This window comes from Acanthochromis polyacanthus, chromosome 12, assembly GCF_021347895.1.
Source record: "Acanthochromis polyacanthus isolate Apoly-LR-REF ecotype Palm Island chromosome 12, KAUST_Apoly_ChrSc, whole genome shotgun sequence".
Taxonomy (NCBI): domain Eukaryota; kingdom Metazoa; phylum Chordata; class Actinopteri; family Pomacentridae; genus Acanthochromis; species Acanthochromis polyacanthus.
The window spans coordinates 28,634,763-28,661,216 of NC_067124.1; the positions used below are offsets into that span (position 1 = coordinate 28,634,763).

Genomic DNA, 26,454 nt, shown 5'->3' on the forward strand with positions numbered 1-26,454 from the left:
TTTATTTACAGAAATGCACGAAAAGCTGGAATCAACACGTGCACACCACTATAAGGATAAATAATGGCTCTACAGGGTAAAGATATTTTGCGATTTAAGTTTGGATTACTTGCGTTTGATAGCTTTTCCATGTAAGCACAGCCTGCAGTTCAGCCAAAAAGTTCCTCAACTTTTATCTCAAAGTCAGACTTTTTGGTTGTGCTGAGGAGTGCAGAATTTTTAGTTTTTTACAGAACATGGCTAGAGTGAACATTTAAAAAAAACAGCTGTAGATTAAATTGATTCTGATTAAATCGGATTTTAAGCTTCGATTTGGTTCATTTTCCCACAAAACTGTAACACAAGATTAGTTCACAGACCGTCCAAAAGTTGAAAATTGTACAGTGCTTTCTGTTTTCTCACTGTCTGGTTCTGATAAATGGTGGATTTTTGTTGATTTTTTTTTTTTTTTTGCCTTTCAAACCCAACAGTGGGGAAACCTACAGCTCCAGGTAAATCTCTGTATTTCGCAGTACGGATGAAAAGAGGAGCAACTCAGGTGACAGAGGAGGCCTCAGCAGGAAGGAAATGTAAAGGAAAAACTGTGGAAGCATCCATGAAAAGTGTGTGATGCTGCAGATAAAAGAGAAACTTCAGAGGAAAGATTACAGTTCAACAAACAGTGAATACATCAGAGCCTGCATACACAAAAAGGGGCAGAGAGAAGCTCTGTACTGGAGGTTGAAAACTGAGTTTCAGCAAAATAAAAAACCTTGAAATCGGTGGTGTAAATGATTGCACAGCTGCAGAGCTAAAATGAATGAAATGGATTGATCTGCTCATTCCTTTGTTGATGAATGATTTTACCTAAAAAACATCAGAAAAGAGTAAAATGCTGTTGCATCAAAGTCTAAATCTGTCCAGTACACTGTCAAATCATTAGTTTAGAAGAAGGACTTCAACTAGTAATATCAATAAGAAGATTCATTGTTTTAGTTCCACACTTTTGTCGGGTTGTTTGTTTTGCACAGCAGAATATTGTAGAAAATGAAAGCCAAATGAGAAACGGAACACAGTGACTCTCGTACTGATTATAATATAGACACCAGGAACACATCAGTGCACTAATAAACTGTTAAAGTAGAGTTATTGGAGGTTAGATTAGTCAATAAAGGAAATATCCGCCTGATATCAGTCTATTTATTTTAATTAAACCTTAGATTGGAGGAAATCGGCGCCTTCTTCCATCAGTGGTTGTTATTTACTGTTGGGACAAACTAGACTGTGTTTCATTACTGAATCGGCTTCGCCTGTTTAATTAAAAGTGCAGAAAGCAACATGAGCTCCAGCAGACGAACTGCACTGAAGTATTGATGCTGGAGTTAAATGTGATGTTTTCCGTGAGCCTGCGTGGTTTGTAGCAGCTTGTTAAGAATTTAGTGTTTGGAGATTGTCTGACTGCTAAACACCACAAAACCTTGGTTTTAGTGCAGACAAGTGGAGAATAAGCTGCTTAAACTACAGCTGATGTTAGTTTGGAGGGACCACTGTGGGCCTGCACATATTGCAGGTCTGTGAACCTGATTGAAATGATTAAAATAACATCAGGCAGTAAAGATGGATCCTGCTGTTGTTTTTCCTCCCAGAGCGTCAGAGTTCCCTCGGCCACGCTCCCCACGACGACCCCCAGAGCCACTACGACCTCCCCGTCAACAGCCACATCCCAGGACACTACGACCTGCCGCCGGTCCGCCGCCCCCCTCCCCCAGGAGAGCTCCTCAGTGACAGTCACAGCAGACTTTACCCTCCTCTTCGCTTCGGAGGTGATGAAGAAAGACTCCTCTCTGACAGCAGGAGCTGCAGACCACCTGCAGAGCAGCGGCGAGGTGTCCAAACTGGTGTTTACTGTGGACGCCCTCCTTTTAACTCGACACTGCCCCCCTGAGGGCCTAAAGTGGTACTTCCTTCACCGTGGCAGACCTGCCATCCAGACAGAGGAGCCAGCAGGCTGCAGGGCTTCAGCTGCTTCCCCCTCCCATGGGAAAAACACACCAGAAGACTTCACAAGCAGTGACTTTGATCAGCTGGTATTGCTGTTTAAAGGGCCCTTTTTGTCAGAATTCAAATTTTCTTCTGTCCTCATCACCAGCGATGAGTAATGCAGGAATTATTTTGTTTAATTTTGCATTTCAAATTCAGGTAAATGACATTTTCAAATCTATTTCTTACCAGGCAGCTTTGGATGAACTGATCACAGCTGGACGTCCCTGTGATTAGCTGCTAGAGAACGTAACATTGTATCCCTTGGTGCATTTTATGTCTTACATAGTGCAAAAAGTGCCTTTAAGTCTGTTTTTTTGTAAACATCTGAAGCTAAAATGTGCAGCATTTTACAATAATTCATGCCTTTGTTGTTTCCAAATGTGGCATTTAGGGAATGAAACATCTTCCTTATTTACTTAAAGAAACGCAACTTGTTGCCGCTGTCAGAAGAAACTTTGTAAATATAGAAATAAATATATTGTTAGCCTCACAATAATGTAGAAGGACAGCCCTACTTTCAGATGAACATGTTGTTAAGGGGTTTATGGGACTGAAGATAATTTACGTTTGCATATTAATAGATGTACACGGGTCAGCGTGAGTACAAACACTGACCCTGCTGTGAATAAGCCATCAACAAGCCAAATCAAAGCAGCGTTATGAATGTCAGCACAGCGTCCTACAGCTTTTTAAAAACTTTGTGTGATATTTTAAGGGCCACTTCACCCAAAACATGTAAAACTGAATTTTCACATCACAGGGAGCTCCACTAATCTGGCGTCACAACTCTAGTGAGAAAGAAAGGTGTCATCTTCCTTAACCCTCCTGTCGTCCTCATTTACCAAGAAATATTGTTTCCTTGTCTGAAAAAAAATCCAAAAATTCAGCAAAAAATTCCCCAAATTTCTGAAAATTTGCAAAACCTTAAGGAAGAAAATTCCAATAATTCCTTAAAAGTTTTATTTAAAAAAAAATCACCCAAATCTGTAGTGATTTTATATATATATATATATATATATATATATCAGTAAAACTTTTTTCCCACCAAAACATGTTCGAAAATTTCCCAAAAATGTTAAAAATGTAGACACTTTCTTTATTTTTCCCACATTTTCAAGCTTTAAAATCGTGAAATTGACCCCCAGGACAACATGAGGGTTAACACTGGTGCCTACATTACCCATAATGCACCTTTATGTGTCAGACAGATGAATTTTGCAGCAAGGCAAAGGTGTGACCTGCCTGACATCCCTGGCCAATCAGCTAGCATTATTCTCAGAATTATTACTTTATCTCCAACAGTCCTGTAAAGAAAATCTGTCAGCTACAGACTGGATATAAAGATAATGAGCAGAAAACAAGACAAATTATCTGAGAAATGTGCTGGTAACGTCGTTTCTAAATAGAGTCTGCACAGTCGTACCTGCCCACCATCGAACCAAACAATCCAAAAGGCATCCTTTCTATTTTATTTTGAGATATACTACTTCGTCATAATCTTGCGCCTTAATCTTTGACTGTCTTGCTCATATATCCATTGTAGACTGTAGTGCAAAATGTGCTGTTATCTATCAGTGCACTCTCCGCTGCTCAGTATTATTTATACTCATTATGATGTATCTGCACAGAGGACTGTGGCTCAGAATGGCCAGAATAGCATGCTGGCTGGCCAAACTGCAAAATGCAACTGGATATAGTCAGACATCTTGGTATTTTTGGTTCACTGAGCTGGAATTCAGAGCCACCGTGCCTGAAACCATGCCCAACATTAACCCTTAAAACAGTTTAAACAGGTGAGTTATAAAAACATTCACCACCTGTATACTTGTCATGAATGAGGAAAATAGCTACAGACACCAAAACTTTTATTTTTTAACAGAGCTCTAAACATGTTTAATTTTGCTGTAAAATTAGTCATTTTTACATGGAGGTTTATGGGGGTGGACTAACTTTTGGAATCAGCCTCAAGTGGTCATTTGAGGAACTGCCTTTTTAAAATTTTTCTGCCCCTGGTGTTGATGCTTTGGCATCACCAGTCTATGAGGGAAAGCTTGCAATTACAAACCATTATTATCTAAGAAATGATAAACATGCAGTAAGCGTTGGCTTTGAGCTGCTGGTGGATGTATTCAAGTAGGAACAATACAGTTCCTGCGTCATACTGCTCAAAACAACATTTGTAGATTTGAGTAACCGGCTCATGAGTTTCTGAAATGTCCACTTTTTTTTTTTTTTTTGCCACTTTGAGCACTCCAAGCCAAATGCCAACTAGTTCAATTATGAAGTGTTATCAAAAAGTCTGTGTCCTTACTTAAATTTGGACACCATCTCTGTTGGGACCAGTCTCCTTGTGTAGTGACACACTGCTCCACGTGCTCCTGCAACACTTGCAGGACTCCGGTTGGTACAAGATGGTAGCGTCCATTTCTATCATAATTTGACTTCACTTTTGGACAACAGGATCTTTATATAGTCTGATGTGTCTACAGTTCTGACAGAGATTCAAACGTCACATTATTACTGAAATACTCAGTGCAATATTCCAGTTGCAGAAGGTGCAGTTTTCTTTGATGAAGGTAAAATGTATCACATACTGTTATAAATGAAGCAGTTACGGTGCTACAGAAATGCCCTGACTTACCAATTTAAACATAGGGGAACATGCAGCAACAATCATACTTTGTTTCAATGAGGGGAAAATGGAAATACTAGCATTCCCATTCAAATTGTGACTCATATTGCCTGATTTTTTGTGCCTATTATTCACATTCCATGTGTTTTTACACAGCGTTTTTATACACATGCAGTCATACCTTCCAGTTTTTTTCCTCCGCCTTGATTCACCAGTTCTAATTGAAACCATTGAATGCCTTTTGGGTAAGTCAGACACCGTTTCCATTAACAGATGTTTTTTGTAATGTGGCTAAACTGAGTTTTTAATTGGCTGATAGGTAATTTTGTAAAGTATCAGTCAGTTTCATTTGCTGCGAAAAGTCTGGGAGGAGAAAACCAAAGTTGAGTGTTTGCTTTACATAATTTTAGAAATGCTGTAAGAAATGTTTGGTTAAAAAAAAAAAAAATCAACCAGTGAAGCTGTTGAACCTGCCAATTAGATAACAGAAACCAGACTGAATGTACATTGTGCTTTAAGTGCTTTTTTGCTTTTTTTTTAACATATGTCCATATATTTTTGAATGTAACCGTGGAAACGTGTATATAATGTAAATAAAAATGTCTGCACCTTTTCATCCTTCATCTGTAAATAATTACAACAAGCAATCATTGGAAAAAATATGTTTTACTCAGCATTATTTTAGAAAAAGAACTAGTACATTAAATCAATGCATGGCTTGTTTCATAATGTGAATAATATAATTTGACCAAAAAAAAATATATTTTTTTTACAGCTTTGGATGACATCCTTCAAATGCTTCATGAGACCTCTACCAAGACTAAAAACAGAGATGGCTTAGGAGTATACAAAGGCCTTAAACAGTCTGCATATCTGTAGTTTTAGCAGGAGTTTGTGAGCATTTTCTGCAGCATGGTATAGTTTATAATAAGTCAGAAAGGCATCTGAAACACCCCGCACACACCCTGTAACCGTCTGTTCTGAGTGGGAGGATTCAGTTGTGCATATATTGCACATATTGCAATGAAGATATTAGATAAATCAGTGTCACAGAGGCCAAATAGAGGCCACTTCTCTCCTGATTGTCACTGACTTTTAAAGGCACTTTGGGATCATCATGTCAAAACTGCTCAAGACAAAAACATCCAATCTAATTTGGCCAGAATGCCATATATTAGGTATAACAGAAACAAACAATAAAATTAAAAAAAAACACACAACAGCTATCAAGTATTTCAGTAAATGCTTTGATATGCGTTTCACTGGAGTATAAATGACTGAAGCTGCCAGACTACAGTACAAATCTACCGGCTGTGCATAGCTGGTGAGGCCCTCCATAAAAGCAGCGCGTGAAGCCGAAATCACAAAGTCGTACAAACCCCATAGTCCTGCTTAGACCCCAAAATAAAGGCAGAAAAGCTGAGCGGAAAGAAAGACAGAAGCCTTTATGACCAGTTTCTAGGAGCAACACAAGTCAAAGGACGGCGATTTGAGGCATGTGATGCTTTCTCGGTCCTCTGAAGGCACATTTGTAAATTTAACCCGTAAAAAGCTGTTTTCCTTATTGTAGCGATAACGCGTCTCTATTAGAATAGTCTTGAATTAGAGGAATTAGATGAGAAAACCTGCAAATTCAACATCCATATATGCATCATATTTATCAGCAAAAACATATTCCTGATACATCCTCAGCTACAAAACAAATTCTATAAAGAAGCACTTCGTTAATTATGATTATCCAGCACACAATAATTCCATTTGCATATATTCTCGAAAAGATAACCAAATACATGACTCTGGGTCGAGCTGCGAATATATTCATCTAAATAATTATTTTCTCTGAGTGTGTCATAGCTGCCTGACAGCAGCATTGAAATCCCACAAAACAAGAAGTTTAAGGCTACGGTAAGAAAAAAACCTGAGATTTCATTCTTTGGGTTTTCTTTGGACACTTTGCCGCAGAATGTAAATACTGTTCCTCTTTCTATTCTAATTGTAAACCCTACTTGTGAGGAGAAGCGTCTGATTATCGAGCCCTGCAGGATTCCTCCTCTGCTCTCGCCTGTATGGCTGTGTTCCTGACAGGGTTCACTAGGTGTGCGTGTTGAGTGTTGACAGCCAGGCCATTAAATGTGAAACCCCGGCTCGGTTAAAGCACGAGCGCTGGTCAATGTGTTTGTGAGAGAGCGCAAGCAGAGCGGCGTACAGTACGAGCATCAGCGCGCATGCAATAACACAAGTCGGATATACGAAAGCTGAATATGAAAATCCTGGGCCCTCTGCCAAAACCTGGAAGCAAATCTAACCTACACATTGAATACAAAACAAGACACTGTCGTATAAAAAAGTATCGGTGGTAGAAAAGTGTTTCTCCTGTGTGGGAGACAGGAGGAGGTGGGTTCGGGTGAAGAGGTGCTTTTTGGTTTTTACATGATGGAGCAGTTCTCCGGCTTCATACGGCCCTGAGGAGGAGACAAGAGGAAGCAGCATGAAACACAACTTTCATCTTTTACAGTGAACAAAGGTGGGTATGCTGTTTACTGTGTAGCTCAGCAAAATCTAGAGCTGTAGTGAGCCAAAGAAAATCTGAAATGATATCTACAAAACCTGCATGTTACATATTTCCACATCCAGAAAAAAAAATCATACTGTATCAATGTGTATATTTTACGTGTTTCTGTCTTTATCGAGGTTTAAAATTGAAATCTCTACAAATTGTGTTTTGTGGATGAATTACCAATGTTTTTAGTTATTGGGTGTTTCTTTAGCTTTAAATGCTTCTCCGTACATCATGTTGTGTGATTCAAACATTTACAGCACGAGTGTTTGTCATACAATTAGAGGAAGTATCTGTGTTCTTGGATCAGATGTTGACCTTTTTTTTGGCTGGTAATTAAATTAACTGCAGACATCTTGTGCTCAAAGTCTGTTTCAAATCCTCTAACAATCTACACTACGGAAGTACAACACATCTGGAACATCTGTGATGCAGGAAACTGTTGTGAAACTCTTCGCTGTCGATTCTAAAATACTCTCAATTTCAATCAGCAATAAAATCACACTATGATATTTGTTTCACCCTAATATAAAGCTGTTAATAATGCTGTAGATTGCAGTTGTGATGCTGTACATGTGAAGCACCTTTCTGGGTTCGTTGGTGCCCATGAAGGAGCAATGTCCCATGAGGCCTTCAGGTAAACCACCGGCGCGCTCCGGCTGCCCGCAGTGGTCGCAGATCACCGTGCGGCTGCGCAGGTTGTACTCGTTCTCTACGCCGCTGGTGCTGTGAGCTCCCTGCAGGGGGCGACACACAACACTTACTGATCAGCTGCTGCTCCACTGGGAGAGCTCCTGCAGGATTCTTATGGGGCAACAGAAGACAAATTTACCGTGTCTTCATCGTCTTCGTCGTCTTGGAACAGGGTACGCGTCACTTTCCTCATGGCCATTTCCTGGTGGCGAAGTAACAAACTGTTCATTCACTGCAGTCAAATGGAAAAGCATTTATTTATAACGTAAAGTTGGTCCCACCTCTCCGCTGGCGCTGATGAGGATGGTCTGCACTTGGTCGCCGGTGCCCCAGGAGTTCTGGCTCTTCCATACCAGGTCAGTGGGAGGGTTGTGGGTTCCACCGCCAGAAGCAGCCCAGATCTGAAAAGGAGAACCCCCGTTATATGAAGCACACCATCCCCTCCAACATCTGGACAAAACATCGAGAACATGCTGAAGCTGCACTTTCCAGTTTGGTTCTGGGGCTCATTTCAGTTCCAGTTTATGCCTATGAGATTCAACGGTTACCTTCACGCTACATGTGTCATTCTGTTTGTATATTGCTATTGGGAACCTGTGCATCATTGACTTTATTTGCATCAAAGGTCACAGAGTTAGTAACTAAACCATCTGAACTCACAGGCAGGTTAATGAGGCATCATTCAATAAAAAATAAACGGTCACATTTAAAACATTTATCAGAGCCAGAAACTCTTTTCATTTTTCCACCAGTCTGTCAATACATCATGTGTAATACATCAAGAAGAATACCCAAAATAAGCTCAAAATTGTGATGTCTTGTCCAAAATCGCCTTCTTCTACATGTCTGGTTAATAAAGGTGTCTTAGCTCAACAGTTGAAAATTCAGAGCTATCGTTTTTTTCACAGCTGTTGACACTTGTAAAAATATTGTATATTGAAATACATTTCTGTGCAACAACAACTTTTAGAACCTAAACTCTTAGGATTTATAAAATTATAACTGTGTGATAATTTTACACATTTCTGAGTTCTTCTAGTCATGCTTGTTCTGTTTCCAAAGAGATTCAGGACTTTATACAGTATAAAATGAAGCCACAGTGAGTAAAAATTGGACAAGAGAAAAAAAATGCCCAAAAACTACTTGGAGTTTAAAGGGTGAGCTAACATTAACTTGAAGTTGCCACTAAATAAAAACACTGGATTTACACTCTTTACCTCACAGTATACTGACACGGTGCATTATCATGTAGAAAAGACTGAGATGGACATTTTTTTAAAACACAACATCATTCCGCTCATCAAAAACAAAGAAAATCACTGACTGTCTTTAAAAACGAGTCATCATTAGTAAAATTAAAAACAGGAGGATGAACAGAACTCGGTGTAACGTACAGTCACAGTGCCTCCAGCCTTCAGAGTGAACTTCGGGGGAAACTTGTAGACAATGGGGGTGGCATTCCCGACCTGTTTCTTCACCTGCCAGTTACTCAGCAGTTGGTCCTATATGACAGAAATGTGAAGAGGGACATGTGATCGGAGAGAAAACTGAAAATTATTTCATTCCACACAAAATAAGACACAACAGAACACAAAGATTTGTTCAAGACTAATGAAGTAAAAGCTGAAGCTACAAATAGCTGTTGAATATAATTTTTTGTTTTCACACGTGCTTGTGTGGGTAAGAACTGGTGCAAATGTTTGCAGTCAGTGTCAGAAGACTAAAAGCATCTCATCGTGCATCTTCACAAGGGTATGAAATGGGTTACCTCGTCAGCCTTGTTGCTCAGACGGATGTACTTTCCCTCCATGTCGATCTCATCCACGGTGATTCGCCCGCTGGCCGAGGCCTGCTGGCTGATACGAGTCTTGGTCACGGTGCCCCCCGCCATGCTGGACGTCTCGCTGTCGTTGTCATTGAGACGCCGCTTCTTGCTCACGCTCTTGCCGGAGGAGTTGCGGCTGCTGGAGGCGGTGGCGGTGGACTGCACCTGGCGGCTGGTTTGGCCGTTGGTCGAGCCGGCGCCGGAGGACTGCAGCAGGCGACTTGTGTGGCCGACAGTCGAGCCAGAGGTCCGAGTCACAGTGACTTTGACGGGCGTCGGGCTGGGAGTCAGGTGCAGCCTGGGGAGATGAGGAGGAAGAGGTTTAGACCCACTGAGATGCATGTGCTGCTTAAGATGCCAGCCTTACTGAGTCCTGAACAGAGCCTGATGAAGCTGAAGTCAGGTGAAGTTACTGTTGCAAAGAATGAACTGCTTTCCGTTTTCTGCAAAGCCTCACAAATACCATAAGAATCCCAATTTGAAGTGGAAACCCTGATCACAGTGCTGGGATAAATTCTAACAAGAGTGTTTTTAAGAATTTTTTGGGAAGATTTTACTGTTGACAGATTTGCCCTATTTTGTTAAGTTACAGATAATAACTTATAAAATGTATTTATTTATTTGATCAGGGACCATGCAATTAACATAGAAAACATCTGATGTATTGCATACAGAGTGTATAGCATTAAGCTAATTTTCAATTCCCTGGTTGGAATTTTTTAGTAATTTGCATATCAACTATATAAAAAATGCAAACAATAATGTGCATTTGTCATTCTTTTACAACATGTGACTGTAAAACTGACACTTTATTTTACAGATATTTGTTATTTGAAAGAAAACTTGGTATAATAAATTTATAAATTTATTTCACTTTTTCCCGTTTTGTTAAATTACAGACCAAAACTGTAAATCACATCCATGTCGAAAATATGTATTTTTTTTACAAATATTTTTTTTTCTTTTTACAATGGTTGACCATAGCATTACACAATTTTAAATCAGATGTAAATATTATTTTACATTTTTTGAAAGAAAAAGTACATGTATTAAAGATAGAAAAACAGTAAATAACTTCTTAAACTGCTATTTGCCAGATAGTTTTTTCAAATTACAGATAATTATGCACTAAAATCCCAGAAAACAGTATTTATTTACATGCTGACAGTAAAAAACAAATACATTGATCAAAAATAAGCCAAAACAGTGCAATGATGTCAGCATCAAAAATCAGCATTTTACAAACAGTAGTTTGTTATTTTACATCTGACCATTAAAGGACACTATTTTTACTGTATTTCATTAATCAAAAAAAATAATTATTTTCCAGAAATTTTCCGTTATTTCAAATAAAAAAAAAAAGTATGATTGAAAAATGTGAATAACTTTTTAAACAGTTACTTAAAGCTCCTCTTTGCCATCTTTGCCCAGAGTTCCCATAATTTCCCAGGTGAAAACAAAAGCTCCTCTTTTGCAGACATACTCTCTTTATAATAATAGTACAATATATACATCAAGTCTTTATTTTCCCATAATGTCAGACAGCAGATGGAGTTGCTTTGTGATAACAAGACTTAAAGGGAACCAATTTAACTGCTAATGGTGTCATTACTATATAGGTGTTACACTGGCAAGTAACATTTTCCTCACAGTGATAAATGTGTTTTGCCACTGTAAATTACGAAGCCTTTCTCTGCCTGCATATGACTGTTCAGTGTCAGCTTTACGTATTTCTGTGAAGTTGTGTTTGTATTTAGCTGCTAAACTGTGAACAAGGTGTCAAAGAACTCAGTTAATTTGCTGTGTACAATTAACAAAGGTTGAAGCAGGATTTACATAGATGAACGTCTGTTATGTTCAAGCTCAGTAAGTTCACACAATGTGATTAAGCCTGTCAGCTTTACGTAAATCTCTCTGTATTTCACAGTGCTGGAGAAATCTACAGCACCTAGGTGTATGGTGGTGTTATTTTCTTAAGCATCGTCAGATATTTTATAATTATTCACACTCAGGACTTTAAAGACAAAACTATGTTATATATATTATTATCAATTTCCACAATTAATGACATATTTTACTGGCATTAACTGCAATCATTGGAGATCATGGAGGAGGGCAGAATTTCATGTTTTTGTGTTTCTGAATGAGACATGTTGAAAAAAGTGATTTTAATGAAATATCACAATTTTAAACCTAGATTTAGTTTATTTTACAGGTGGAACTATATGTCAGATGGCTAGTTCAAAGACCATCAGAAATAGGAAAATCTGGTGATTCTTTCTGTTCTGCTCTGATAAAAGACGTAATTTGGCATCAAAATGGTTTTAAAACCCTTGTTTTGGGGTTCAGAGGGTTAAAACAGAAACTTTTTTCACAAAGCATGTACGCTGTAGCATTAAGATGCACTTTAACGGGAACTGAAGGACCCAACAACTACAATTTCTGCTGTGTTTCAGTCATAACTCTCTGCCTGCAGGGTAGCAGGGATTCTAAAATATCATTGATGAAACTGTTTGCTAATTGTACCTGATCTGTGCATGACTGGTAGAGTAAATAAAGTAACGATTTCTATTCCTGAAACTAATTCGTCACTGACTTGTTAGTCTTTTCTCAGAGTGGCTGTATTTTTTGAGGACTTCTTTACAGACAGCCTCACCTCTCCTCCTCGCCCTCGAGCAGCTTCCTGTAAGCGCTGATCTCCATGTCCAGAGCCAGTTTGATGTCAAGCAGCTCCTGGTACTCGTCCAGCTGCTGCTGCATGCGGGCTCGGATCTCGGCCATCTCCCGCTCTTTAGCCTCCAGCCGTCGCCACATCGTGTCCCGCTCCCGCGACATCGTCTCCTCCAGCTCCCGAACCTTGGCCTCGCTGGCCGACAGCTGATTTACAGACAAACAAAGGCGGATCAGTCACACTACAAGCGCTGGTTGATGAGGCGGGCGGAGCGGAAATCAATTAGCGGTGCTCAGAGGTGGAGAAAACAGATGTGGAGCATTTGTGCCAGAATGAGTGGGTCATACAGCAGCGTGGCCTGATAGATGGTGTCACTGCTGGTGCTTACTTGTTTCTGCAGCTGGCTGAGCTGGGCCGACATGCCCTCCAGTCGAACCCGGCTCTGATGCAGCTCTTCATGGGCAGCTCCCACCAGGCTGCTGTTCCTGTCGGCAGACTTACGGGCGTCTTCCAGCTGATGGACAAAGAACAGCAGTGGCTTAGTAACAGAGAAAAACCTTCACTGGGGTCTTTCAGTATTTTGACAGCAAAAGCTACATGTTACAAGTAATTATAAATGATTTATACTGAAAAATATTTGTTCTAGACTAACATCTTTCATTTTTACTTACTGTAAATGCTCTGTTTCTGAATCAGCTCATGTAATCATTTCTTTTTCATCTCTGTGCGATTGTTGTTTTAAATCATTTTATTACTCTACCAAGGAATGCAGCAGAGTTATGTGACGATCAGCGTACATTTGTCTGTTAGTGTTTCTGTGCACAACATTACTCAAAAATAGAACAACAGATTTGGATGAAATTTTCTGGGAAGGTCAGAATTGACACAAGGACCACCTCATTAGATGTTGGCAGTGATGCGGCTTACAGTCTGTATCCACAGATTTGTTGAAGATTGCGAGATAGTGGCACAGCATCACTGTAACTATGACAAGTGAACGCTATGCCAGCTGCCTGCATTAATTCACGCCACCTGCTACATATTTCAGTCACACAATTCGGTATCTGTACATAACAGACGCATGCATAACACACACCTGTGCTCACTGCAAGGCAAGCATTTAGTTTGTGGGTAGATCTATATTAAATGGCCAGATTCTATGTTGCAGTGAATTCCGAAAACACAAATTGAGAAATGAACAGCTTTGACGGAGTACTGCGCTTTCTGTGTGTATTTATTTATATAATATTATACACAGTACCAGTCAAAAGCTTGACTGGTACTGTGAAAAACACACCTTTTGAGTCAATGCTTTTTATTTATTTGTATTATTTTCTACATTGTAGATTAATAGTGAAGATTACTTTTTTGTTTAACACAATTCTATATGCATTCTTTTATAGTTTTGATGTCTTCAGTATTAATCTACAATGCATAAAATAATTAAATAAAAACCAAGGAATGAGAAGGTGCATCCAGACTTATGACTACATGCATTCATTCTTGGTGCTTTTTCTCAAGGGGTGCTAAACAAAGAAGATTTCACGGTTTCATTTACAATTAAATTTAAAATTGGTACCGTTATGCTTTTCACCGCTGTTTTAATTAATATTCCTCCTACATGTACAGGTAAAAAGGTTTTGTTTTTTGGTTTTTTTTGCACCCTGACACAATCTGAAACACTGATGAGTAAACACTTTCGACTTGTGCACTATTTGCTAACAGGACAGTAGAGCTACAGTGAGCAGTTGGACTGTAGGTGGCGACAGAGCGAAGCCTCCTGCAGCGTCCAGACGTACCTTGGCGTTGTAGGTCTTCTCCAGTTCGTCCTTGTAGAGACGGACCTGGTCTTCATGCTGGGCTCTCATCTCAGCAAGAGCCTCGGCCAGCTTGTTGTCAAACTCCAGCTGCCGCCCGCTGTCGATCTCCACCCTCTCACTCTCAAACCGGCGCCTGGTCTCAGACACCTCCTGCAGAAAGCAACAGCAAAAGATGCATGAAAACACCTCGAGTCTGAGATTTATTGATTAGATTTAACTTCCTCTAATTACTTTATTACAACTTAATTCAGCTACAAAAAGACTCGTTTTATTGATGTTGGGTTTGTTTGCTTTGCTTCATGCTCTACAAGCAACAATAAACACTCCACCTGCAGAAACCTGCTTTCGTCAATGAACTTAATTGCACTGATCAGTCAGCTGCTGTGCAGTAATTACTTGTTTAAAGGTGCACAGAAATCTTTAAGCAGCTCCTCATTATGTTTGCATTTGGAGAACACACATCTGCTGCAAGTTTTGGGTCAAAATTCAAGCCGAAACACAAAAATTACCACTTAAATATAGCAAGAATTGATATTTGTAGTGTTTGAATATGTGTACAGCTTTCATGTTTCTGTCTGGACTGTGTTTAAAGAAGAGGTGAGATGCAAAAAAGGTGCATCTGCAAGACACATCCGAGGGGGAAAATGCTGAATAAAACCAGTAGGAGGTTGGAAGCGAATCGATATCCTGTGGAAAAGATGAAAAGTAGGACAGACGACTGAGACAGTGGCGTAAAAATAGAAGTGTTAAGGTGAAGCACCTCGTTGTGGATGTTCTTCTGGAACTCCAGCTCCTCCTTCAGGGTCTGCAGGCGGTTCTCTGCATCCACTCGCCTCAGCATCTCATCCTGCAGTTGCCTTCTGGTATCAGCTAAGCTGCCGTCCAACTGGGAGGGAGTGAGGAGAGAGAAGTGAAATGAGAGAAATGCTCTTTAAGGCAGGCAAGGAAGCAATAAAAAAAAAAAAGCATAGCTGAAGGTTTGGTCTGTGCAGCCAAGTCTGGGTCAAGAAGAGCCCTAGTTCCTCAGTTTGGCCAGTAGGTGGAGCAACACCACAGCGGTGCATGAGTCAGTGCTGCAGTTCATTCATTGATAAAACAAGCAGCAGAGAAACAGTTTCTGTCTTATCACCTTATCCTCATTCAGAATCCACGGCCCGGAGGGTTTACATACAATTACCAATTTCATTCAAGTGTCACTGCAACATGCAGAGACAATCATTTTAAGTGTCAGTCACTGTGGCTTTTAACAGGTGCCAACCAATGAGTGTATAAGACAGCATTTCACATACACAATCATCATCAGGGCTGCAATGAAAACAAAATTATACTGTTATTTAATCAATTAATTATTTGGTCTATAAAATGCCAGAAATGGTGAAAAATGACATCTCCAAAATTATTCTATTTACCGTCATAGAGGAGGAAAGAAACCAAAAGAAATGTTCAGTTTTTAGAAACTGGAATCAGAAAATTTAAACTTTCCTTTTTTACTCAGACTGACAGCTGGTGATTCATTTAAGTAATTTATCATTTGTTGTGTCATTAACGTTCACCCAAACAGCAACAAGGTTTTTGGCTTCTGCAAATACTTTAAAGTGATGTGTTGTAGCCATAAACTCTCCTCTTTCCTTCTTTCTATCGCAGGAATCAGTAAGTCCTCTGCACAAACAGCATCGATTTCTTTAATTTCTTATGCACTTGGCACAAAACCAGCTTAAACAGACGGTCATTCATCACAGAGTTGTGGTTAATGATGTGAGTTAGGCCTTGTAGCATTTCAACAGCGGAAGTTGATGGATTCCAAATATTATTTATACTGAAAAATATTTATTTTAGAGTAAAATCTTCTATCTTCACTTGCTTCAAACCCCCCTGCTCAGTGTCTGCGCCATTTTAGGTGTTTATTTTCTCAACGTTATGCAGAGGACTGGAGGTCCTTGAGTTGAACTCATCCTGTTGTGAGTGTAGCACTGCTGCTGAGCTGCAACAAACTTGGATTTCGGACTTTTTGCCCACAACAAACATGTAAGACTTTATAAAACAGTTTTCACCTTTGCCAGCTGGGCCTTGAGGTCCTTCACCTCCACCTCTAGGCTTCGCTTCTCCCCCAGGGCGGTGCTGAGGGAAGCATCTTTAGAGTTGAGCATGGCCTCCAGGTCCCTCAGCCTGACCAGGGCGGCCTCCAGCTCTGACTCCTTCTTAGAGTTCCTGTGAAGAGCGAAAGCAGGAGGATGTTAGTTTGCTGCTTCTTCAGTAGTGAATGTGTCTTCATGTGCCTGCTGGGGAGTCTTAACTTGTTCCCCTCTTCTTCTCCTGCAGGGCAGTTTGTGTTTCTCAGGATTGTGTGGCATATTTTAACTAAATTTTTGCTCATTGTGGGCTGAGAACAGATAATCTGTTCTTTTTCAGAGCTGAGAATCACAATTAAAGCGGCATCAATCCTGATTTCAAACCTCTTATTCTGTAATTGTTTTGATTTAAAAGTAACTGAAAGCCGAATTGACTTTCCTCTGTCGTTAATAGGGGACAGATCTGTGTTTTGAGCTGAATATTATTTGCTGTTATGTGTATTTTTATATTTAGTCATGCTGCCACTCTTAATATTATAAATATTACAGTAGGTCAAGGTCTAACATGCTTAATTATAGTCATACTTTCTTCAGTCACTGGAGATGCTTAATGAACTTAACAAGCACTAAAACTCACTCAGTCCGTGTCGTGAATTATATCGGATTTTGTCGATGATATTTGCACCTTTGGGACACAAAATCTGCAGCATTTCAGGTGGAAATAATTTTGTGCACCACATAATATTTATGAGGAAGAGTGGTTAATACGTGCCTTTTTGTGCTTTCACTTACAAGAAGAGTCAGTGTGAGATTTGTGGAGAAAAAGTAGGAAACACTTGTCGACGAACATGTTTTTACTTGTAATTACTTTTACAAACAGCGACAAATGACAAATATAAATGAATGGAGTGATAATTAAACAAAAATAAATAAAAAATAAAGGTAGTTTTGCAAAATAAAATGACAAAGATGTCTTGAATTTATTCCATCATTTTGAAACATTAACTTTTAATAAGAATTTCTGTCTTTCCTAATGTCACTCCATTGGCCAATCAGCTTTAGACAGATGTTAGGACCACCCACCTAATTAACATATATACACAGAAATAAACAAAATGAGTTTTTGCATAGAAACGTACAATTGAGTTTAACTTCAATTTAATTATGGAATTCTTTTCACGACTAAGATGTGATTCTACTTTGTTATATATTTCACTTTACATGGTTGCATTTAGTTTTTTATCTAACTTCTATTCTCTTCTTTTACTGCCTTTAAGCTCTTATCTTGCATATAAGGATTACCCACACACACTGTTCCCTGATTTTTTTTTCCAGAACTGTCTGGACTATCCAGATCTTCCAGCATTTAATATGATGAAATTTGCATGTTTTTATTTCCGCCTTTATATCAAGGAAAGAAATATTACAAAATGTTCATGTTTTTCACATGTGTCTGTCCATAAACTGCTGGAAGCAGAGAGATGTAGAGGAGGCTGTCTGGAATCTGCTAATATCCGAACTTTATAACTTTGAAATTGGAATAAATTTGTGCTTAGGGCCAAACAGGAATAATTATCACTATAAAATTCACAGAAGTGTCAGTAGATGTAAATGTTTAATATTGATATGAGGAATGAATTCACTGACAGCAAATCAACTGAGAAGAAGGAATGAAAGGTGTGTCAGTCTGATCATCTCCTGTCCTCCATAGAATTCATTAGAAGTAGTTTAACTTTACATAGTCTTACTTTTAGCTCCCCTTAGGTCTGCAAACTTGGTACTAAAGAGAGAGCATGCTCCTTTATTTCTGCTTAAAGAGAAACCTAATAAGTAGCAGGGTAACTGTGCTGCAGTGACAGAAGCTGCAGACGACACAAACTGCTTATTGTAAGATGCAGCAGCTGTCCGACGCCGCCGTTAACTGAACACTTTATCGTACGGTTATTAGCCCTCCGTACTGAACAAGAGCCCATTAAGCTCCATCTCAAGGGAACCTGTGTTGAATTAAGAGAATTCACGTTTGGCGCACATGTGCTCGTGCACCGCCTCCCCTCTAACATCTCTACAGGAACCAATTTAGAGTACTGCTTGGAGGGGAAAAAAACTTGGATCTGTCTGTGGAAAAACAATACATTCCCAGCAGAAAATGAAGACTGAGGAGGGGATGGAGGGAGGCTGTTAGCAGCATAGGTGGTTCGTACGCAGTCAGTGAGGAAATGGTCTCTGTTATTCTGTTTGGCCCTGTGGGCTCATTGTCACTGTCACTAATAACGGCCATCTGCTGGAGGAGATGTCTTCCAGGCTGCTCACACAGACCTCCGTCTGGTCACGGCAGCCAAACTGAACGGTACAGAGTTCATTCCATGATCTGGAAAGTGAGTCTATTATATCGGTTTATGATGCAGCAATCATCCTCTATTACTGCTGTCAATAAACAAAGGGGATGACAGTGCAACTCGGTCCCTGGAAATAAGAGGCAACAACTGCACTGTAGCTTTACGGGTTAAAAAAAAAAAAGAACATGCAGAAAACAGAAAATGAATGACTACTTTATGTACGGAAAAAAAAAATCTGTAACAAAACAGACACAATGCAGAGTCTTTCACAGTCACTGCTGATGTTTAGTGAACTTAACAAGAACTAAAAGTCAGCCAGTCTGTGTCATGGATTATATCAAAGTTTGTGGGTTCTTTTTGTGTACTTGTAGAACACAATGGGGGCATTTTACAGTGAAATATTTGTGTGTTTACGTTCATTTTTGTAAGAGGAAAAGTTTCACCTACAAGCAAAGTCGGCAAAGCAAAAAACACATGCCAAGTTAAAGCTTCAAGTCTGCACCATGTTGGATTTTTAAGAGAAATAACTAATGAGCAGAGAAAGAACTTGCAAAAAGCAGATATATGAATAAGTATTTTAGGTGAGGTCTGAGTAGCTGCCCAGTTTCTAAGCGGGACCAAATCACATTATGGCTGAACCTGCACACAATCGTACACAAGAGGCTCTGGGAAGGAGGCAGAAACATCTTGTCCACTAAACGCTCCAAAACATCCCAAAATGATGCAGAAAGGTTGATCAGCGATTCCCAAAGATGATAAATATCGTGTTTACGATGTCATAGAGGAGGAAAGAAACCAGAAAATATATTTAGATGACTTACTTTTCTGATTATGGAAAAACTTGGCAATTAATTTAATAGACTGACAGATAATTGACTAATTGAAACTCATAACATCCCATAACACTAAGAGGAGCTGCAGATACAGCTTGCTGATTCTTTTCTATGATGATCGCTTTCACACAGTAACTGATGATGATTATGGTCAATTAAATGAAGCTTTCAAAGTTCAGTGTTTGTTAAAACTGGTAAAATTAGAATGTTTTCCAGAAGCTGTTGTTCGTAATGTTGATTTTAAAAAAAGCCCTGGAACATTGCTGTGAAAATATGGATGCTGTTCTCCTCACAAATTTCCTAAAATTCACCATATAAGCTACATAACAAACCTCCATTGTTCCCCTGTGTGCTCGTAGAACTGGAGTTACGTCCAGTAGCTACTATTTGTCATTGTTTTTGTACTGTGAGTAAATATCATTATCAAAACTGTTGGATCCGACACATCAATGGCAACCATAAAGGTGAAACGGCCAATCAACCGCCTCTCTGTTGTGTTAGAACCAATATTTTTTTGCTGGATGTAGCTAACAAACTGACAGCTGAGTATATACAGTCAAAAATGCCAAAGTTGGAGCAGATAAATTGATTTCAATGACCGGATGTGCAGACCAGGTGTTCATGCATTACTCCTTTGCAACATTAACATCACTGACAGAATCGGCCGCTAAAAGCTTTGCTCAAGGGCAGAGAGTTTGCCTGCAACATCTGTGTGTGTGTTAACACATAACAGCGTGAAGGAATGCTGAGTAGATCACATCTCAAAGGTAGTAGGGAAACATTTCTTCCAGTTAACCTTTTTGTTGCAATAACTTGCGAAGGAGAATGTGACGCTTTACGACCCGGTGAACACACACTTAGAATTATGATAGTGAATAATAGGTTAACATCTACAAACATTCCCCAGATTCTTGGGCCAACAAAGGTTGACAGTAACAGAGCAGCCTCATACAAACACGTTTATCCATCAGATTCCACAACTAGACAGGCAGATTAGAGACGAAAACTGCTGTAAAATGTTTTAATGACTACTATTTAGTTGGGACTATACATGATAATAGAGTTTAACCCCCGCTGGTTGGGCCATGCTCCCCGAGGCTTGTATAACTCTCTGGGTGTGATGAAAACTAATTTTTCAAGGCTGCTGTGGAACATTTCTGATGCACCACAGTTCTCGTTAACATACTGCGGTTCTGCATAATGGCAGCAAGACAAAGAAACTTTTTATCAAATTGAGCTGTAAGGTGTGAATGCATTAGGGATGTGCATGCATTCAACTTGACACAAACATTACCTGAAACCGTACAGCGCAGGCCTAATGTTTTTTGTTTGTCTTTTTTTTTTCATTTAGGCAGCACAAGTCTGCAGCTGATGAATGCTGCTGAGTGTGTGTTGCTGCTGTGACGTTCATTACCGCTAATGGGCCCAGTGGATCGGCTCCAGCAGTGAATTAATGGACAGAAGTGGCTTTAGCATATCAACATGCTGCTTGACAATTTGCATTCAATTCATACACAAAAATAACGAGAAAACAGGAGGAACCTTGAAGCTGAAAAACAGGCAGAGCAACAATTTCATGAAGGCTTTAAATAGGAACTTTTATAGTTCTGTGGCTTCGGTTTAAGTGGCCTGAGATGACGCTGCACAGGAGGGAGACAGTTAAACAATGGAGATGAGGAGCCACGCTCAAAAATTAATTAGACACAGTGGCGCTCTGAGCTAAATGTTAATGTCAGCATGCTAAGATCTGCTGAAGTAAAGCTTCAATGGTGAGGATGATGGGAAATCTAAAAGTAAGGAAATAAAACACTGGACGAGAGAGAGGCCTTTGTAGATTTGAAAGACAAATTTTCTAGACATAATCGGCAAAATTACACCATTTACCACAGCAAGGAACAGTAAATACAGAGAGATTTGTGGATTTTAAGCTTCCTAATGGTCCTTGAGATTTCAGCTTAACTGCAGGCTGTGTTTACTCAGAGGACATAAGTATGTAGTCAAGTAGTAAAATAGCTGTAGCTTGTAGATTTCATCCCCAGTCTCACCCCAACTGGTCAAGGTGGATGGCTGCCATCTCTGAGCCTGATTCTCTCAGAGGTTTTTTCCCCCGTTCCTGTTAACTGGGATGTTTTTTGATTCTTCTCACTTTTGCCAAGTGTTTGTGCAATGGGAATTTTTGGGAAGTGCTATTAGGTGACCGTGACGTGTTCTCAATTGGCGCTATATAAATAAATTGAATAAAAGTGTTGGCAATTTGAAAAATTTTGGATATGTTGATTTCTTTTTTTCCTTTTTTTATGAATCATTGCATTTTAACTGTGCCATACTGCACAAAATACACATTTTTGAGTTTTCGCTATTTCTAGCTATTGTTGGGCCATTTCCATAGAAGTGCAAGACTTTATATTAATATATATAAAAAAGTGCAGATGATTACTGCATTTTTAAATTCTGTGTATCAGCTTTATTTAGCACAAACCTAAGTCTGATCCTTTGTTGATAATTTGTGTCCACGATCACACAGGTCTTGTGAGGGAGAGCAAAATTTGCAGCAAGTTAGAGATTTTAAATGATTTTCTTCATCAATAACCAGCAGCTTTTTCAATTAATAATTGGTAAATTAAAAACACAAACTAAGCCCAGTGGACATTCATTCTGTGGTGATGTTTCTATTTAAGTCACCACACGTGTGAACATACAACAAGTTGGTTCTGTTGCATATTTCATTTTGATCTATAAACACAATTCTAGTCAATCTTAGTTTGTTTCAGATACATGAACTCGAGCTGGAGGTCATTTAGCGACATAGAAAGTTTGTCATGGTGTCAGTTAGCTAAACCCCTACAATTCTCTCTGCTTGCCACGTGAATTACCTGAAGCCTGAGTGACCGTCACCTCTGGTCTCTACAATATTAAAAAGTAAGAGGCCCCACCTGGTGGAACAACCAGGTACTACAGCTAATCTACAACACTGACATTCAAGTAGAGACTACAGGTTTTCTGATTTCACAGCCACTGGGTTGATTTTAACAACTTAAATGGTATCACATTAGAACTCCGTATCAGCAAATAATGAATTATAATTGACTTAGATTGGGTCCCTGCTTTAAATTTTATATAGGCTCAAAGGTTTGCATAATCACGGGTATGAGCATTTAGACATTCATTTTCCAACCTCTGCTCTGCCTTTTTGCTCATTTTTGGTTTGCCAGGAGTTAGAAGTCAAGCACTGCCAAGATGGCAACAACCACAACGGATACAGTGTTCACTAAACAAATATCACAACATTTTTGTTTAACGCCACAAGTTATCAAAGGGAAAAAAACTGCATCTTTCCAAAAGCAGCGACAGAAGTGGGGAGTCAAATTGTCACCGAAGCAGCCAATGACTCATCGTCTGCTAGACAATATTTAAACTGTACACAAAATGGAAAATAAAAATGAAGACAAGGTAATGGTTACTAAATGTGTAACAGTGCAGCATGGCAGACCGATCCCAGCTACTCTTTCACTGGTGTTTGATTCGGACACCTCCGGGATGGTGCTCCTGGACTAAAACTACGTGTAGACAATGGAAGGGTGCTGGGAAATCTTGTCTGTGTGTGTGGGTGTATATTTGTGCCACTGTGTTCTGCAATGTGTGGGAGTGCTGACTGCGAAGACGGTGTTGGTTTAATGCATCCGAATGCGCGTACATATGTGACCTCAAAGTCTTATGAAACATACAGTGCCTGTTCCCGTGCATTATTTACATAATCCAGCATGAGTCCTTGATTCCGGCGTTTGCTTGGTCCTACCTGTTTATATAATCCAGTATGAAGTATGTAATTACACAGCCAAAGCATAAATATCCTCTGACTTCATGTTTACAGTCGGATCCATTACAGGCTGCGCTCAGGACACATGTGGAGTGGTTATTTAACAGTCTCACAGTTGAAATTTGCAATTTGAAATCAGCATACCAATGCAGACCACATTTAAATTAATAAAGCAAAAAGCACCAGGATGTTTCATCAAGACAAGGGAAGTCTGTTGCGAGTAAGCAAAGGCAGCAGAGTTGTTTCTGAGCTTGCAAAGTGAGGGGGACCTTTGTGCCAAAGGGGCAGCACAATTTATAGTCTGCACCAAGAGACGGAATTAAAAACAGAAAAAGAAGTGGAATTTTGGCAAGCTTTATTCTTTTTTTTCTTGACTACTTGTCTTTATTCCTCCCACACACAAATGGCTACACTCTAAAGAAAAGTAAAAAAATAGTAAGGTTTACAACATTATGCCACCCTCTTCAGCTGTACTCTCAAACCTTTATTTTTAAAGCAACTCAAAGCAAAATATAAAATTTAAAGTGGACGTATTTTGAGGCTCAGAGACAAAATGGGAGCTACCGGACGGAGACGGTGTGAGATGGGAGAGAGGCAGAGAGGGTGGCTGGAGGGGGAGTGTGAAATGGAAAATGTTAAAAGACACAGACAAAAAGAAAGAGAAAGAGGGGGAATAATAGAGACAAGAAATCTGAGGAGGAGGAATTTGTTGGCTTGGCTCCCAGCCTCAAGGATGACTCACAGCTATCTTTGTCCAGCCCAGTAACAAGAAACGAACTCCGCCTCGTGGAGTGAAAGAGAGAAAAAAGCCCACTCTCTCCTCCCCTGTTTTGCTATGCCGTTGCCTCGGCAACCAAGGCCTTGTCGCCAGGCATGCCAGTGTGCACATTTCCACCACACTGTGGACGCAACAGAATAAAGATATTTTCTGCGCACATTTTCAAAATATCTCAGGAGTGTTAGCTTCTTGAGCTCTGCTGAAGGGAATCACAGGATAACCTTCAATTTCTACAAGCTACGGAGTGCAAACTACTGCAGCCGCACGCGATAAACGGCTTTATGAGTCCCTTAGCAGAACTGGGAATTAAAATGAAGTATTACTTGGAAGCAGATGCACATTTTCCTGAGCGAGATTTCTAAATCTAGAACAGTACGAGTCAAATGTGCGTGCAGAATATTATTCAGTGCTTGTCTTGCGTTTCCTACTTTGCAAACCAAATCTTTGCTCTCAGTACTGAGGGTCAGTGTCTGCCAGTGTCTCCTGCACTGATCAGATTGCTGGCGATAATGCAAGGACATCAGGAGATTTTTTTTCTACTGATAGAGCTGTAGTCTCTGCAGCAGCATTGGACAAAAATGATTTTACAAAAAGGAAAAGAAAACATCAACATCTGTTTCTAGAATCTGTGTCCCCATCATTCTGGATGATTCACTGTCAACTGTTGATAGCACACTCAGTGCTTTTTCCAAATAAAGAATAAAAAAGGCTGTATGTTTGTGCTGATTTTTAACACAACACAAAAAACCCAACTGCTACTTAACACAACATTTCTGTATTCTAGTTTTCTGTGATCTGCACCAACTCTTAAAAAAAAAAATCCACAAACATTCCTTTACTCAATTATTCTCGTTAAATCCACAAGGCAACCTGGCCAAAAATATTTGCTTTGTACGGGGGGGTTGGAGATACCTACATGCAAGCGCAGACAACACCGGGGAGCTGCCCACAACAACTGCAGTCTGGAGCCGTTTGCAGCAGAGCAGCTCCCCTGCAGCAGTCGGAGGTTCAGCGCTTTGCACATGGGCACATCTGCTGTGCCTCATTTGTTTCACTCACCGAAGTTTTCCCTGCCAGCATGTTTAACCCTCTGAATCCCAACCAGTTTCTGGGCTGTTTTCTTTTGCTCTTGCCACTTTTTTTGCTCACTGTGGGCTCAATGTTTACTGCAGTGGAAAGTCCTGAACCTCTGTGGGAACAGCACAACCATGGATAAAAGTCAAGAGAATTCAAAAATGCCACAAAACACTCAAAAAACGGGAATTTTGTCCACCCCAAAATTTTAAAAACTGGAAAAAAACATCTATAACATTTTTCCAAGTGCATACAGTTGCTACCAGAACTTATAGGTATTCCAAATTTTTAGGACCAATATAAACTTCTTCACACGACTCTGTACTTTATGTCCAGAGAGACGTTTCACCATGCTGAACGTATCTTCCAATACCTTGCTCCTCTGTATACTGTTTTTAAGCCATGCTGGATTTATTTTATTCGTCCAGCATGTTTTATTCTTCTCTCAGTCTCTATTGTCATTCTCTCTCTGTGCTTTATGGAAACACTGCCTGCAGTTCAGTTGAAAACTATGACGTGACTGTTCATCAGTTATAGTTTCTTGGTTGCACTGAAGAGGACAGAATTTTTTGTCTTTTACAAAATCTGGTGGAAACATTTCATTTTTGGATTTTTTTTGAATGAGACATAAGAGAAAGTGATTTTGATGTAATATCACAACTTTAAAATGAGATTTGATTAATTTTCCTGACAGAACTGGAAGTCCAGCATGATGCATTCACAGACCATTGGAAATGTGAAAATCTGGCAAATCTTTGTGTCTGGAAAGTTTCTAGCCCTGATAAATGGTGTCATTTTAGCAATGTTTAAAAAGACAGCCTGCCTTTCAAACCCACCAAAAGGTTTTGAGAATCAGAAGTTTAAAAGAAATGCAACTTTTCCACACTGCTGACACAATGTTTGTATGCACTGGGAATTACCTTGACTACAATGTAAATTAACAGTTTAACAGTAATTATTTTAATATAATTTACCAGTATTTTACAGATTTTTCCAAGTTCTGCCAAACTCCTGAGAATAATTTGAGAAATTTCAAGAAACAAGTATTGCTTTATATGTGGTCAAAACTGAAAAAAACTAAACAAAAACATCCACATCTACAATCTGTATATTTAATAACAGGAATTTCTCTTTTGCCACATTTGACTGTAAAATTACATTTTTACTATATTTAGAACATCCATTTGCTGTTTCTAAATGTTACAGTATACCATGATTTAATTTTTTTTACATGTTTGCTGCCAGTTTTATAATTTAGTATTTTTTGTACATGTCCACAAAGCACAAAATTCTTTGTCTTACAAGATTTGCCGCAAAGTATTTAGCT

General features: G+C 39.4%; 2 protein-coding genes across 4 annotated transcripts in view; one reads left to right on the forward strand and one right to left on the reverse strand.

Moving 5' to 3' along the window:
• The window catches only part of pear1 (platelet endothelial aggregation receptor 1), a 69,504-nt gene extending 64,234 nt beyond the window's left edge, over nt 1-5,270 (forward strand). Inside the window, exon 23 of the mRNA XM_022199173.2 lies at nt 1,626-5,270. Coding sequence (XP_022054865.2) covers nt 1,626-1,924 — 299 coding nt within the window. The 3' untranslated portion in view covers nt 1,925-5,270. The remainder of the gene's footprint in view (nt 1-1,625) is intronic.
• A 31-nt stretch (nt 5,271-5,301) lies between these two features.
• The window catches only part of LOC110954585 (lamin A), a 46,651-nt gene continuing 25,498 nt past the window's right edge, over nt 5,302-26,454 (reverse strand). For all 3 annotated transcript variants that reach the window (XM_022199176.2, XM_022199174.2, XM_022199175.2), the window contains exons 3-13: nt 16,272-16,428; nt 14,981-15,106; nt 14,200-14,370; nt 12,789-12,914; nt 12,386-12,606; nt 9,673-10,027; nt 9,299-9,406; nt 8,186-8,305; nt 8,044-8,106; nt 7,796-7,948; nt 5,302-7,116 (exon numbers count right to left, since the gene is read on the reverse strand). In XM_022199176.2, coding sequence (XP_022054868.1) covers nt 7,081-7,116; nt 7,796-7,948; nt 8,044-8,106; nt 8,186-8,305; nt 9,299-9,406; nt 9,673-10,027; nt 12,386-12,606; nt 12,789-12,914; nt 14,200-14,370; nt 14,981-15,106; nt 16,272-16,428 — 1,636 coding nt within the window. In that variant the 3' untranslated portion in view covers nt 5,302-7,080. The remainder of the gene's footprint in view (nt 7,117-7,795; nt 7,949-8,043; nt 8,107-8,185; nt 8,306-9,298; nt 9,407-9,672; nt 10,028-12,385; nt 12,607-12,788; nt 12,915-14,199; nt 14,371-14,980; nt 15,107-16,271; nt 16,429-26,454) is intronic.